Source organism: Cornus florida, unplaced genomic scaffold, assembly GCF_030987335.1.
Source record: "Cornus florida cultivar Cherokee Brave unplaced genomic scaffold, ASM3098733v1 CherokeeBrave_3.0.0_Hap2_Chr10, whole genome shotgun sequence".
Lineage (NCBI taxonomy): Eukaryota > Viridiplantae > Streptophyta > Magnoliopsida > Cornales > Cornaceae > Cornus > Cornus florida.
Window position 1 is genome coordinate 56,978,188 of NW_026775580.1, and position 13,983 is coordinate 56,992,170.

Sequence of the window (13,983 nt, forward strand, 5' to 3'; positions counted from 1 at the left end):
GAACGAACTTATCTTTTGTTTGATGTAAATGAAACTAGTGGAATTATGGTATATGTTTCTATGCAATTGTATCATGTAACGTTGTAGGACAGGGACTTTAAATATTAATCTTGTATTTTAGGACTGTAATTATGATAATTTAGATTAATTGGTGTGTGGATGTTCCACCATGAAAGGAACTATGTTAAGGTATAATGAACGGATGAATGGGATGCTAGATGATTTTATGTGTTTTGTGTATTGGGACAGGTTGTTGAAGGCCCATTTTTAGGGGAGGTTATGCCGAATTTTTTTAAAATTTTGGCATCAGTTAGGGTCGTTACAAATTTGGTATCAGAGCGATGGTTCGAATATCATTAGGGCGACGGGTAGAGGCTTGCCTAGGGTTGTCTGGGAAGTCATTTGCATTGTTATTTCCTTGTTTGGAAAAGTGTTTTACTATGTGAAAAAGCATGCTTAACTGCTTACTTACTTACGTGCTTTTGTGTTTATATGCTTACATTAATGTGTTCATTGCATAGTATTACATGCTAAACGTTTGTACAGTATGTTTTTGCATTGGGTTGTTCACGGTTGGACCTTAATGTTATCGTTATTGAATTGTTTCCTTTGTTTTATAGAACGATATCACGGCGTGAGGAAATCAGGGAAGTTGGCCCTAGACCTATTAGGGGTGATGTTGGCGAGAGCTCCAGCTCCAATCTGGAGGAGCTAAATGATGAGGACACACTTCTTAGGGACTTGATTCCCCCGAGAACTGTCCCCACAAGGAGGGATAATGTTGAAGCACTCGTAGAAGTGGGTGAAGGTTCTGTGGCACTGGAGTTTAATCGTTTGTTGCAAAATGTCGTGAGGGCAACGATTGCTACTCAGTCGTAGTCGGCACCACAACCTACAGTTCAAGTTGAGGAGACGCCAGCTCAGAAGCGTCTCAAGATTATTAAGGGGTTTTCTCAGCTGATGCCGGTTATGTTTGAGGGCGGTGTGGATCCAATGATAGCAGATGACTACATGGAGCAAGTTGAAACTCAATTGACTTCTATGGATGTGACAGAGGATCATTTGAAGATCATCCTAGCTACTTATAAGTTTGCTAAGGATGCTAAATTATGGTGGAAGTCGGTTCCGAGCTGATACAAGGTGGAAGAGATGAGTTGGGACAAGTTCAAGGAATTGTTTTATGAAAAGTACTTTCTGCTTTCCAAAAGATGGGAGTTACAAGACCAGTTTCATAACCTTATCCAAGGGAGCATGTCAGTAGCAGAATATGAAAACAAGTTCACTTCACTTTCTCGCTTTGCTCCAGAAATGGTGAGAGATGAAGTTAACAAGACTCGGAAGTTTGTTTCTGGTCTTAATGATCGGATGAGGCCGTTGATCATGGCACAGTTCATTAAGGTTTACTCTGAAGCAGTGGAAAGGGCTTTGATGCTGGAAGCTGATAATAAAGAGAAGGATGCAAGAAGAGAACAGTTGCAGCAAAAGAGGGGTGCAGGGCCATCTTCAGAAGGATCTTCTTGGAAAAGGAACAAGGGCGGTCCATCTCAGTTTCAGGGACAGCAGTCTGCACGATCTGCTCCTACCACTCCGTTGCCAGCTGGGTCTGATAGGAATGCAGTTGTTTGCTTTCAATGTCAGCAGCCTGGGCATTACAAGTCCAGTTGTTCTATGAGATTGACTTCAGTTTCTTCAGCTCCGAAGGCTTGTTATGGGTGTGGCCAGCAGGGCCATTTGATTCGGGACTGTCCGAGTCAGGGAGCAGGCACCACTAGTGGTAGAGGGTCACGGCAGAGGCCGTTACAGTCGGCAACGGTTCAATCAGATTTCAGACCACCGTCGCCACCACCACAGCCTGCCTTGTCTTCTCAGGGTTCACAACCAGCTAAGAGGGATACTCCTACTGTGTCGGCACAACAGTCTGGTGTTCAGATTAGTGGTTCATAGGCACAGGCACCGTAGGGGCGTGTCTTTGCCCTTGCATCATCGACTGATGCATCTCCTAGATCTTCAGTTCTCCGAGGTATATTTTCAGTGTTTGGTTCTTGGGCTCGTGTTTTGTTTGATTATGGTGCATCTCATTCTTTCATTTCATCATCATTTGCACTTGCATTGGGGTTAGAGGTTAGTTTTATGGATCGGGCGTTATGTGTCGATACGCCAGTTGGAGTTTCAGTGTCTTTGAGCCGAGTCGTGAGGGATTGTTCCATTGTGATAGCCGGGCGGACTTTTGTGTTTGACCTTATCCTCCTAGAAATGACTAGATTTGATGCCATTCTCAGGATAGATTGGTTAGCTTCTTTTCATGCCACGATTGACTGTTTCAGAGGAAAGGTTACAGTTTGTACTCCCGAGGGAGATTGTTTCTTTTTCATGGGAGATCGGAGTGATTCCCACATTTCATCATTTTATAGAATTCATGGACGGAGTCGTGGTGATTACTTTTTGGCTACCCTTATAGCCGAAGAGGATGATGTTGTGGAAGAATATTATCCTGCAGTTGTTCGTGATTTTCTGGATGTGTTTCTGGAGGATTTGACAGAGTTGCCTCCACACCGAGAAGTGGAGTTCTCTATTGAGTTAATGCCAGGTACCACGCCGATTTCTATGGCACCGTATCGTATGGCACCAGTTGAATTGGAGGAATTAAAAAGACAGCTTGATGATTTGAGGATGAAAGGTTTCATCCGACCGAGTGTGTCACCATGGGGCGCACCGGTCTTGTTTGCTAAGAAGAAAGATGGTTCTTTGAGGTTGTGCATCGATTATCGGAAGTTGAATCGCGCCACCATCAAGAACAAGTATCCTTTGCCAAGGATAGATGATTTATTTGATCAGTTGAGGGGAGCTAGTTGTTTCTCTAAGATTGACTTGAGGTCTGGCCATTATCAGTTGCGGGTTAGGGATGAGGATATCCCGAAGACAACATTCCGTACACGGTATGGACACTATGAGTTCCTTGTTATGCCTTTTGGCTTGACTAATGCTCCAGCGGCATTCATGGACTTAATGAACCGCGTCTTTCACGATTACTTGGACCAGTTTGTGGTAGTTTTCGTGGATGACATTCTTGTGTATTCACGATCTCGGGAGGAACATGAGATCCATTTAAGTATTGTTTTACAGATTTTGCGGGAGCACCGGTTGTATGCCAAATATGAGAAATGTGAGTTTTGGCTACAAGAGGAGAAGTTTTTGGGACATGTTGTTTCAGAAGGCGGAGTGTTAGTTGATCCATCAAAGATTGAAGCTGTTTTGAATTGGAACCAACCCAAGAATGTGTTTGAGATCATAGTTTTCTTGGTCTAGCGGGTTACTACCGGAGATTTGTGAAAGATTTCTCCCGTTTGGCGGCGTCTATGACCCGTTTAACCCGGAAAGGGATTAAGTTTGCATGGAATGAAGCCTGTGAGTCATTTTTCCAGGAATTGATGACAAGATTGACTATGGCTCCAGTGTTGGTGATACCTGAGTGTGGCTTGGGTTATGTGATCTATTGTGATGCTTCACGTGATGGTTTAGGGTGTGTGTTGATGCAGGATGGTAGAGTAGTGGCTTACGGGTCTCGACAGTTGAAGACTCACGAGTACAACTACCCTACTCATGATTTGGAGTTGGCGGCAGTTGTGTTTGCTTTGAAGTGTTGGAGACACTACTTGTATGGTGAAAGATTTGAGGTGTACTCGGATCATAAAAGTCTCAAATACCTTTTCTCCCAAAAGGACTTGAACAATAGACAGAGAAGATGGGTTGAATTCTTGGAAGATTATAATTTTGACTTGCAGTATCATCCGGGCAAGGCAAATGTGGTAGCAGATGCCTTAAGCCGAAAATCTCGTGGAACTTTGGCCTGTCTGGTTATTCGGAAGTGGAAGATGCTTAAGGATTTGGTAGAGATGGGATTGTATTGTTTTGATGATGATGTTGACAGCGAGCCGGCATTCTTGTTTAGTCTTATGGCTCAGTCTACTCTTGTTGTACGAGTGATTGAGTCACAGAGACAGGACCCGGATTTAGATGCCATTCACGTTTTGATCTCCAGTAGTGAGACAGTGAAAGATTGGGCTTTGTATACAGATGGGGGTCTACGGTTCAGGGGTTTGTTGGTGGTTCCTACTGTTTATCGTGAGGACGTCTTACGGGAGTTTCACACTTCCCGCTTTGCAGTTCATCCAGGTGGTACCAAGATGTATCAAAATTTGAGATGTCAGTATTGGTGGAACGGGATGAAAAAAGATGTTGCACAGTTTGTGGCTAGATGCCTTACCTGTCAGCTGGTGAAGGCCGAGCATCAGAGACCAGCCGGTTTGTTGCAACCATTACCTGTAGCGCAATGGAAATGGGAGCATATTGCTATGGATTTTGTGACAGGTCTTCCAAGGTCACGAAGGGGCAATGAGTCCGTATGGGTCATCATTGACAGATTGACCAAGACGGCTCACTTTTTGCCTATTAAGGCAACAGATGATGCAGAGAAGCTTGGTGTTCTTTATGTGAAGGAGATTGTAAGGTTGCATGGAGTTCCAGTAACCATTGTTTCAGATAGGGATGCTAAGTTCACTTCGAAGTTTTGGGAAGGACTTTAAGCAGCGTTTGGCTCAGCGTTGCACCTGAGTACGGCATTCCATCCACAGACTGACGGTCAGTCAGAGCGTACTATCCAGATTTTGGAGGATATGCTTTGGGCATGTGTGCTTGACTTGGGTGGTAGTTGGGAGGATCACCTTCCACTTATTGAATTTGCCTACAACAACAGTTATCAGGCGAGCATTCAAATGGCTCCATTTGAGGCGTTGTATGGTAGACCTTGTAGGTCTCCTGTTTGTTGGACTGAGGTAGGCTAGACAGCCGCCTTAGGACCTGACATTGTACTCAAGACTACTGAGAAGATTAAGTTGATAAGACAGAGGTTACTTACAGCTCAGAGCCGACAGAAGAGTTATGCGGATAAGCGGAGACGGTCGTTATCCTTTGAGGTGGGAGACCACGTTTTTCTTCGGGTTTCTCACGGAAGGGATTGATGAGATTCGGGAAAAGTGGCAAGTTGTCTCCACAATTCATTGGACCATTTGAGATTTTGGACCGTGTAGGAGAGGTTGCCTACAGACTTGCTTTGCCACCACAGTTGGATAGGGTCCACAATGTTTTCCATGTATCGATGTTACGGAAGTACGAGCCAGATCCATCTCACATTTTGAGTTGGGTTGATGTAGACATTGATGAGGATGTTTCCTACGAGGAAGGACCAGTTCAGATTCTTGACATACAACAAAAGGTGTTGAGGAACAAGACGATACCAATGGTGAAAGTCCTTTGGAGACACCACGGAGTCGAGGAGGCTACTTGGGAGCTCGAACAGGAGGTTCGCTCCAAGTATCCAGAGTTATTTTCTTCTCCAGGTATGTCTTGATTTCGGGGACGAAATCTTTTAAAGTTGGGGAGAATGTAATGTCTGTAAATTAAAAAGAAAAAGAAAAAGAGAAAAGAAAAGAATTTTTGGTGGGTCCCACCACTAAGCCTTAAGTGGCTAGAGACCATTTTTGGTCTCTCATTCTTTCTCTCTCCCCGTATCTATCTCTCTCTCAATTTTTCTATTTCATTTTCTTTTCTTTTTCAACCCAATCTTCGAGGCAAGATTTATTCTTCGTTACTTGGCGGATTTAGGTGCCGTTTGAGGCAAAACGAAGCCCACGACGAGCTCTACGCATCCATATGAACAATTCCAGATTTGGTGCCCTTCTTGGAGTTCGAAATTCAAGACCCATTTTAAGGGTTTTGTGCAAATTTGAGGTAGGGACACCTTAATCCACTACCGCTTGTTCCATTGTGAGTTGTAATAATTTGTTATGCCAAAAATGCTTAATTAGAAGTTAATTGTATCAATGATTATTTTAAATGTTGTCTAGAGAAATTCATGTATTTGAATGTGAGTTGTTTTATGTGTAAAGCATGCTTAAATGTATTTTGATGTATCTTAATGTGTTAATAATTACTTGGGAGATGTTGAACATGTTGAATGTTTAATTTTGTGGTGTAGAATTTTAAATGCCATGACATTGAATGTATGGAACATAGATACATGCACATACCATTGGGTTTGCATGAAATGGGAGAAATTGTTCTTGAAATAAATATGGGGAATTTTAGGGAAGTGTTTTTGATGAAATGGTTTTATGCGAAACCCGGTCACTGCGGGGTTACCAACGGGCCAGAGGTTAATATAGCTTAGAGGGGACTAGGGAGTCGCCCTAGCGTAGTTGAGCTAGCTGGGCCCCATAATGACGCCGCGGGGTTACCAAGGGTCAGGGACACTAGCCAATCCCCCTCTCGTGTCGCGGCGGGGCTACCAAGGGGCGGGCTGTATTAACAGTTTGGAAATGATGTTTTGGATTATGAAAATGGGGAGCGACACTAGTATGCATTGCATCTCATACCATTGCGTTGGATATACTTGACATTGAATCGTTATGCTGTATTATTTCCCGACATTGTATAATCCCCATTTCCTATTGGCCTATGCTTTGTTTGGATTCACAAGGACACAAGATGTGTGTCTTAAGTGTCACCTGCTGAACTTTATGCTCACCCTACTATTTATATTATTTTTTTCAGGTTTTGGAAATGAACTGGTGGACGATAATCCACCTCAAGCTTGAAAGTTGTTAGGAGGTTGTTTGCTATTTTGTATTTTGACCGTTCTATGTATATTTGTAGTTGTGGAAATGTAACTAAGTTAATATTCATGGCCTTGTAACTTAAGAACGAACTTATCTTTTGTTTGATGTAAATGAAACTAGTGGAATTATGGTATATGTTTCCATGAAAGGAACTATGTTAAGGTATAATGAACGGATGAATGGGATGCTAGATGATTTTATGTGTTTTGTATATTGGGACAGGTTGTTGAAGGCCCATTTTTAGGGGAGGTTATGCCGATTTTTTTTTAAATTTTGGCATCAGCTAGGGTCGTTACACAAATGGTCTTTTCTATCAAATTCATATTCTGAACAAGTGGTTTCTTCTATCAAATTCATATTATGATTTCACAACTTCACTTCCTTCCTCGGATACAATATGACTGATTATAACCACTAAATATAAGATAATTACAATTTGATTCAAATCCTAAGGATTCAATTTATTTGGTTTGTATTTTTGGTTTATGAATGTATAACCATAATTAGTAAAATACGGTACGAAAAAAATACGGGTACGGAAATGTACGAGTATAATTCGATATTTTTCAAAAAATACGTTTAAAAAATTAGGCAAAAAAATACGAAAACGTAAAAATATGAATACGAATACGTACGTGTATAATACGTTATATACACTAGAAATTCGGGATCAAAAATTCGGCTATACACATCTTATTATTTTCTTATATATCATATATTTGTAAGGAAAATAAATAATATGTAACAAATAATAAAATAAATATATTACAATTGACACTATCATAATAATCATAAAATAAAATAAAAAAAAACTATCTAAATATAATGAAACAATAACCATATGTCCATAACATGATCAATTTCATCACAAAATTAATGAAAAAAATTCTAATTCAAATAATCAACTATGTTACCCAAAATAAAAATAAAAAATTGTTCTAAATTTAGATAACACCATCTAACCAAGAAAGATCTTCATTATTGGTGACTATATCACTAGAAACATCATCTGTTGGCTCTAAGGAATAATCCTCCAATTCTTCATGATCAACATATTCAAGATTGTCACTAAGTTTGTCAAGATTAATTGGCTCCAAATCTTGTGCTTCGAGTGTTTTGAATTTTTCCATAATCATTGTGTTCATTCTTACGTATACAAGATTGTCCAACATTGTAGGTGCCAACCTATTCATTTTCTTTGTTTGCGCAGCTTCCCAAGCACTCCAATTTCTCTTACATGAAGAAGAACTGCAAGGCTAACTCAATATACGAATGGCATACTTTTGTAGCACAGGAAGACAATCCCCACAATAATCCCACCAAACTCCAACACATAATAAAAAATAATAATAATAATAATAAAACTAAATATATAAAGCTTATTATAATTTTAACAAGATATTTTAAAAAATAAAAATAAAAACTTACGAGGATGAGATGTTTTCAACATTGTCTTTGTTGTATTTGTGAATAAAGTTGTGGTCTTCATACGGTAAAATTGCAGTTCTCGAATAAAATCTTCCTTTTCTTCTTCAATAATAAAATTTCCTAACATAAAATCTATACCGTCTTTCATTTCATGATTTTCTCTGAAGTCCTCGCTACACATGAAGGCAGGATTTAAAAATGCAGCAGCTGCATGTATTGGGTGGATTACATTTTCAATTCTCCATTTTTCAAATACCACCCATATCTGCATGTAATTAGCTTGATTAATACAACAACGTTGTTTAATAGTTTCTTTTGCTCTTTCCATCACCTCATACAAATATCCTGCAGTTGAACCATCTCCATCAACCAAACGAAGAACTCTAATTAAAGGCTCTAGAGTTTGTATTACTTCTTTCCCTTTACTCCAAAACTCAACACTTTGAATAATACTAGCAACCTTTAGTCCTATCCCTCTTTTGTTGTAATCCAACCCCCTCCATTCAGAAGATGCCACAAGTAATCGCAATCCATCTTCAACTTCTAAAATTGATTGAACTATCAAAAAATTGGAGGCAAATCTAGTCGCACAAGGATGTTTGAGTTCTTTATGATTTGTGTGCTCTCTCATTAATGACAAAATAATAGTGTGCTTGTACAAATATGTCACAATTAATTTTGCATAATCAATAATATCATGTATCCACAAAACTTCAGAATAAATATCTTTCAATAGTAGCTGAATTCCATGAGCAGCACATCGTGTTTTATACATACGAGGGTACTTACCCATAAACATGTCACCAGCTGATTCAAAATTTGATGCATTATCAGTAATGGACTGCACAACGTGATTAGGTCCAATATCTTCAATTACTGATGACATAATATCTTTTAGATAAACACCTGTTTTTTTATCCTTTGAAATTTCAAATGAATTCATAAATACTGCCCCACCAGGTGAATATGCAATTATGTTGATAAATGCACGTTGCTTCATATCACTCCATATATCTGACATTAGTGTGCAACCTGTAGCAACCCAAGTTTTCTTCACATTCCCAATGTATGCCTCTACTTATGTCCTAGAATCTGGTATTAGCTTTGTGCGTAAAGTTGAGTAACTAGGTAATTTGTATGTTGACCCAAATTCAGCAACACTTTTCATGAAATCAATAAAAGATTGAGTCTGAACCACATTAAATGAAATATTATTCAAAATAATGTGCTTGGCAAGTTTTTTTATCCACCTCACTCTTATCCATCTTCTTAATTGTTTCTAGCATGATAGATTGTTGTAAGCCCTTTGAAGATGAAGAGGAAAAATTAACAGACCCACCTTGCTCAACATCAATTGGAGTAACTGTAGTTTTAATTTTTTTGTTCGGACCACCAATTGCTAAAAATGCAGCTGCTTGAACCTCTTGCGGTACTTTTGAACAAATTTCAATGTCTCTACCTTTTACCCAAGATAAGTGTGATTTGACTCTTGAAATACCTCCAGGATAGTTTAAGTTACAATACTTACACATGAAACGACCTTGTAATTGTTCGACGTGATCCCAAAATGCATCCCTCTTTTTTCACATCTTTCCTTAATAGCCTATATATTTATAATAAATTCATAAGTATATAATGTGATACTCTACTAAAACATCTAAGGAGTGTGGTGATTTACAAACTTCTAAAATAATAACAATAAAGATACAAACAAAATTTAAAAGATCTCACAACAAAATAAAAAATCTATAAATATCTACAAATATCAATAAAAACTTATAATTCTTCAACATTATAGTATTCCACAAGTATATATATATATCTTTCATTATTTTGATTAAAGATCATACAATGGAGTGACAACAATAAGAGATTAAAAAAAAAAAAAGAAAAAAAGAAGAAAAAAGTGATACCTTGAATGTAGAACAACTGAGTGAGAGAATGGTCACAACCTTCTCCACGATTGCACAAATAATATTATTTTGATAGCGCGAAAGATAATGGTTATAGAAGCAAAAAAGGATAGAAAAGACGGTAATTTGTATTTTAGAAAAATAGGTTATTAGAAACGTGAAGTTTGTGAACGAAAAGAAAATAAAATAATTAGGTTACGAATTAAACGGAGCGACTAAAACGAATAAACGAATAAACGCGTTAGATACGGGGTAATGGAAAAAAACGCGTATTTTACTGTATCTTTCAACTATAATTGGCAAACGGAAGTATTTTCCCAAAATTCATACGTACGCGTTTAATTCGCGTATCATACGTGAATTAACTAACTAGGTGTATAACTACATAAAAAATTGTTTTTAACCACGGTGGAAAAAGCTTTAAAACACGATTTTGAATTGTGGTGGTATTAGCTGTGGTAGCAAATGTATGACTTTTAACCACGGTTCTTTATCGTGATAGAAAACGTACTTCCTACCACAGTACTAACCGTGGTAAAAAACATGCTTTTTACCACGACATTTAACCATAGTAGAAAACATGTTTTTTACCACGACATTTAACCTTGGTATAAAACTCACTTTCTACCATGGCTTTTGACCGTGGTAGAAAACATTCTAAATATATATTTATATACACACACACTCCACGTATGGTACAAGCTAAAATAGCTGTTTGATTCACGGGAAAAAAAAAAAATAAAGAAAGAAAAAGTTAGCTGTTTAATGCATAGTTGTGGGAACTATGATAATAATGGCTTTTTTTATTTTTATTTTTATTTATTTTTAATTTAAGTAATTTATTAATTTTTTTTATGAATATAATGTATGAAAAATAAGTTATTGTTACAAAGTTTATACCGAATATAATAAATTTTATTTTTAATAGTAAAGTTTTAATACTAATAAGTTAATCATTTTTGAAATTTGTAGTTACAACTCTATTTATTTAATTTTTTATTTACCCAAAAAAATCTATTTATTTTTTCATTGTTATGATAAATTGACACTACTAATAAAATGGTAAATGGTATAAAAAATAATTAAATAAGAAAGAAGATAATAAAAATAATTTAATGAGAAATGACTACTTTAGCAACAAGAAATGTGACTTTTGACAAGGGGCGAAAAAGATTTCTACAATGGGTATGGCCAGTTTTGAGACTAATATTGAAGAAACCACAATAGTTCTCATTGTGATTTTTGTAATCGGCTAATTTCGGTGTCAAAATAAGTCCGATCGAGTTGTAATTTCAAGTTATAAAATCAAGATCGAGATCGGCTACAAAATTCGAAGGTTGTTCAAATTTGATAAACTATGATCTACGAAAAAGGTATGAACAACACTTTAGGAAGTTGTTTCCCACTTAGGACACTATACATACATGTTATGTTTTTCGATGTTGCCAAAATAGGGATTTTTCCAAGTTTTAAACATTCCTTAAGAATTCTGTTAGGTGGGAACTGGTACCAAATTCTGGAACCCGTTCTAGAACCTGTGCTTCAAAGAATTACATTCTGTCCTTTGGGAACCGGTTCTAAAGTTGGCAACCAATTCCACATGCTGATACAATTTAGGATTCTAGTTTCCAGTTTTATTTTAACTTCCTATTTGGTATAGAATTCTTTCCAAAAGTTCTATGCATGAAAATTACCTTTACCTATGCATATCTAGGTTTTTGAAACATTCTATATAAACCTTGATATTCATCTAGGTTGATACGGCTTTTGCATTACATCTTCTGATTCATAAAAAGCCTGTATGAGAGATATTTTGCAGAAAATCAAATATGATTTTTTTGTCTTTATTTCTAGAACACACACATAAACACAAGAGTGATTTTAAAGTACTGTTCAAATTCGTGATCATGTTCAAAGTTTATTGAATATTGTATCTACAATAATCAGAGAAAGCAAATCTACTTCTTTTACATCAAATTCAAATCTTGAAGAACAGAGGTGAAGCAACCACACTTTGAAAGGGTCAAAGTATTCGAGAAGTGTTGCTTGATTTACTAGCAATTCTTCTACAGAGATCAAGAGTAAGCCTAAGGTTAAGAGCTGTTAGACAAAACGTCGTAAAGCCAGAAGATTGTTAGCAATTAGTGTTTGGTAGAACGATAGGATGTGAACCTAAGTCAAAGTCCATTGTACGTTATATTAAGCATAATAGATCGGCTTACTTTGGACTGCACAGTCCACAAGGTTTTCCAATAATAGTTACTCTATCTACCAATTGGGGTTTCCTCGCTAAAAATCCTGGTGTTATCTCTCAACTTGCTTTACTTTACTTTATTTTATCTTGCCTGAGATTAATTGATTAATTGCTAAAATAAGTGAAGTTGTTTAAAATAGAAAGACACATATCTGTTTTTTAAATCTAAATCTTTTTACACAAGTAATATTCCGCTACACAATTCTCAAATTGGTATCAGAACCAACCTCTACACATTGAGTTAATCCTTGTGGAACTTTTATTTTTTTGGAAAAATAAAATTGTTTTTGTTTTTGGAAAAATAAAATTATTTTTGTTGTTCAAAAATTTATGATGGAAAATCCTTTGAATAAGGATGAATTGGATTTTGTATGTGATGAGTTAAATTGTGATGATGAAATAGCTCTCATGTCTAAAAGTGTTAAAAGGTTTTTTAAAAACAGAAAGAATAAAAATTGTAATAAAGGAGATCCTTCTAAATTGAAAGACAAGAAAAATAATAAAGATGCTTGTATTGCTTTTATTACTCATGTTGATGATGATATTGCTAATAATTATTCTTTTGTTTAGGAAATCTTACCCAATATGAGTTATTGAGTAAGGATTTCAAGGAGCAATCTAAAAAGTTGAGAGAAGTAAAAAACATGAAGGATGCTTTGAAAAAGGAGAAAGATGCCTTGAAAAAGGAAAGAGATACCTCGAGGAAGGAGAATAATTTCTTAAAGAAGGAGAATGAACAAAAACAAAAATTGCTTGAGGAGAACAAATCTGAAATTCAAAATCTTAATGACAAGGTAAAATTCTTTAAGAACGAGGTAAGTCAAGCAAATTCTGTTAGAGAATCTCTTATTGCCAAATTTAATTTTCTTGAGCTTGAATTGAAAAAATCTCAAAAGAAATTAATTGGTTTTACTTTTGGGTAGATTAAGCTTGATAAGATGATTAGTGTTGGTAAGTGATAAAACTGCAGTAGGTTTTATTGAGGCTTCATCTAGTAAAGAGGGTTAAACTTGAATGTTCCTATTGTTAAGCCTAAACTTTTTGTTGAGCCTATGCAAGCTAAGAATGTGTCCAAATTCCGAAGTGCTTTATTGTTCTTATTTTTGTAGAACTGGACATAGTGAACACTATTGTTATAAAAAGAAAAGGGATAATTCTTGTTCTGATTGTCATAATTATAATTCCTTTACACAAAATAGGTTTCATTCTAAGTTATAAGTGTCGAAATATTACACATTTCTGCCCTAAGCTAGGGTATTTTGGTCCCTTCATCTATGTTACATTTCCGTTTTAGTCCTAATTTGTGTTTTTGTCAATTTCACGTCAATAAGGTTCAAACAAGGTAAAATTTGTTCAATACAGCCTTTTTGAGTCAAGCAAAAGTCTCAAAAAAACCCAAAAAAAGTCCAAATTTTGCCAAGGCATGGCTTTACAATCATTCATAGATCTTACAAACATTTATAAAGCCACGTCATTGTTCCTCCACGTCAGCAATCGGATAAGGCTGTCGTGTCATCGTCAGTTCAATGAACAATCGTTCGTAGATCTTTACAAACATTCGTAATGTCACGTCAGCGCCAGCTCAGCGGATAAAGTAGCCAGTTGTCAAGATAAGAGTGCTACATCTGAGCGAATGATCATAAATCTGAGTGATCACTCGTAAATTCCAGCAATCATTCATAAACTGCCAAGCTGCGAGATGTTTTATTCCTGG

The 13,983-nt window shown here is 36.7% G+C and overlaps 1 protein-coding gene and 1 pseudogene across 1 annotated transcript; one reads left to right on the forward strand and one right to left on the reverse strand.

The window, feature by feature from the left end:
- Nucleotides 1–960: 960 nt before the first annotated feature.
- Nucleotides 961–6,807, forward strand: LOC132277654 (uncharacterized; annotated as a pseudogene).
- An 811-nt stretch (nucleotides 6,808–7,618) lies between these two features.
- On the reverse strand, nucleotides 7,619–9,123 carry LOC132277655 (uncharacterized). The gene is made up of 2 exons (XM_059779492.1): nucleotides 8,103–9,123; nucleotides 7,619–7,713 (listed from the first exon to the last, which is right to left on the reverse strand). The coding sequence occupies exons 1-2, from the start codon at nucleotides 9,121–9,123 to the stop codon at nucleotides 7,619–7,621; spliced, it is 1,116 nt and encodes a 371-aa protein (XP_059635475.1).
- Nucleotides 9,124–13,983: the final 4,860 nt, after the last annotated feature.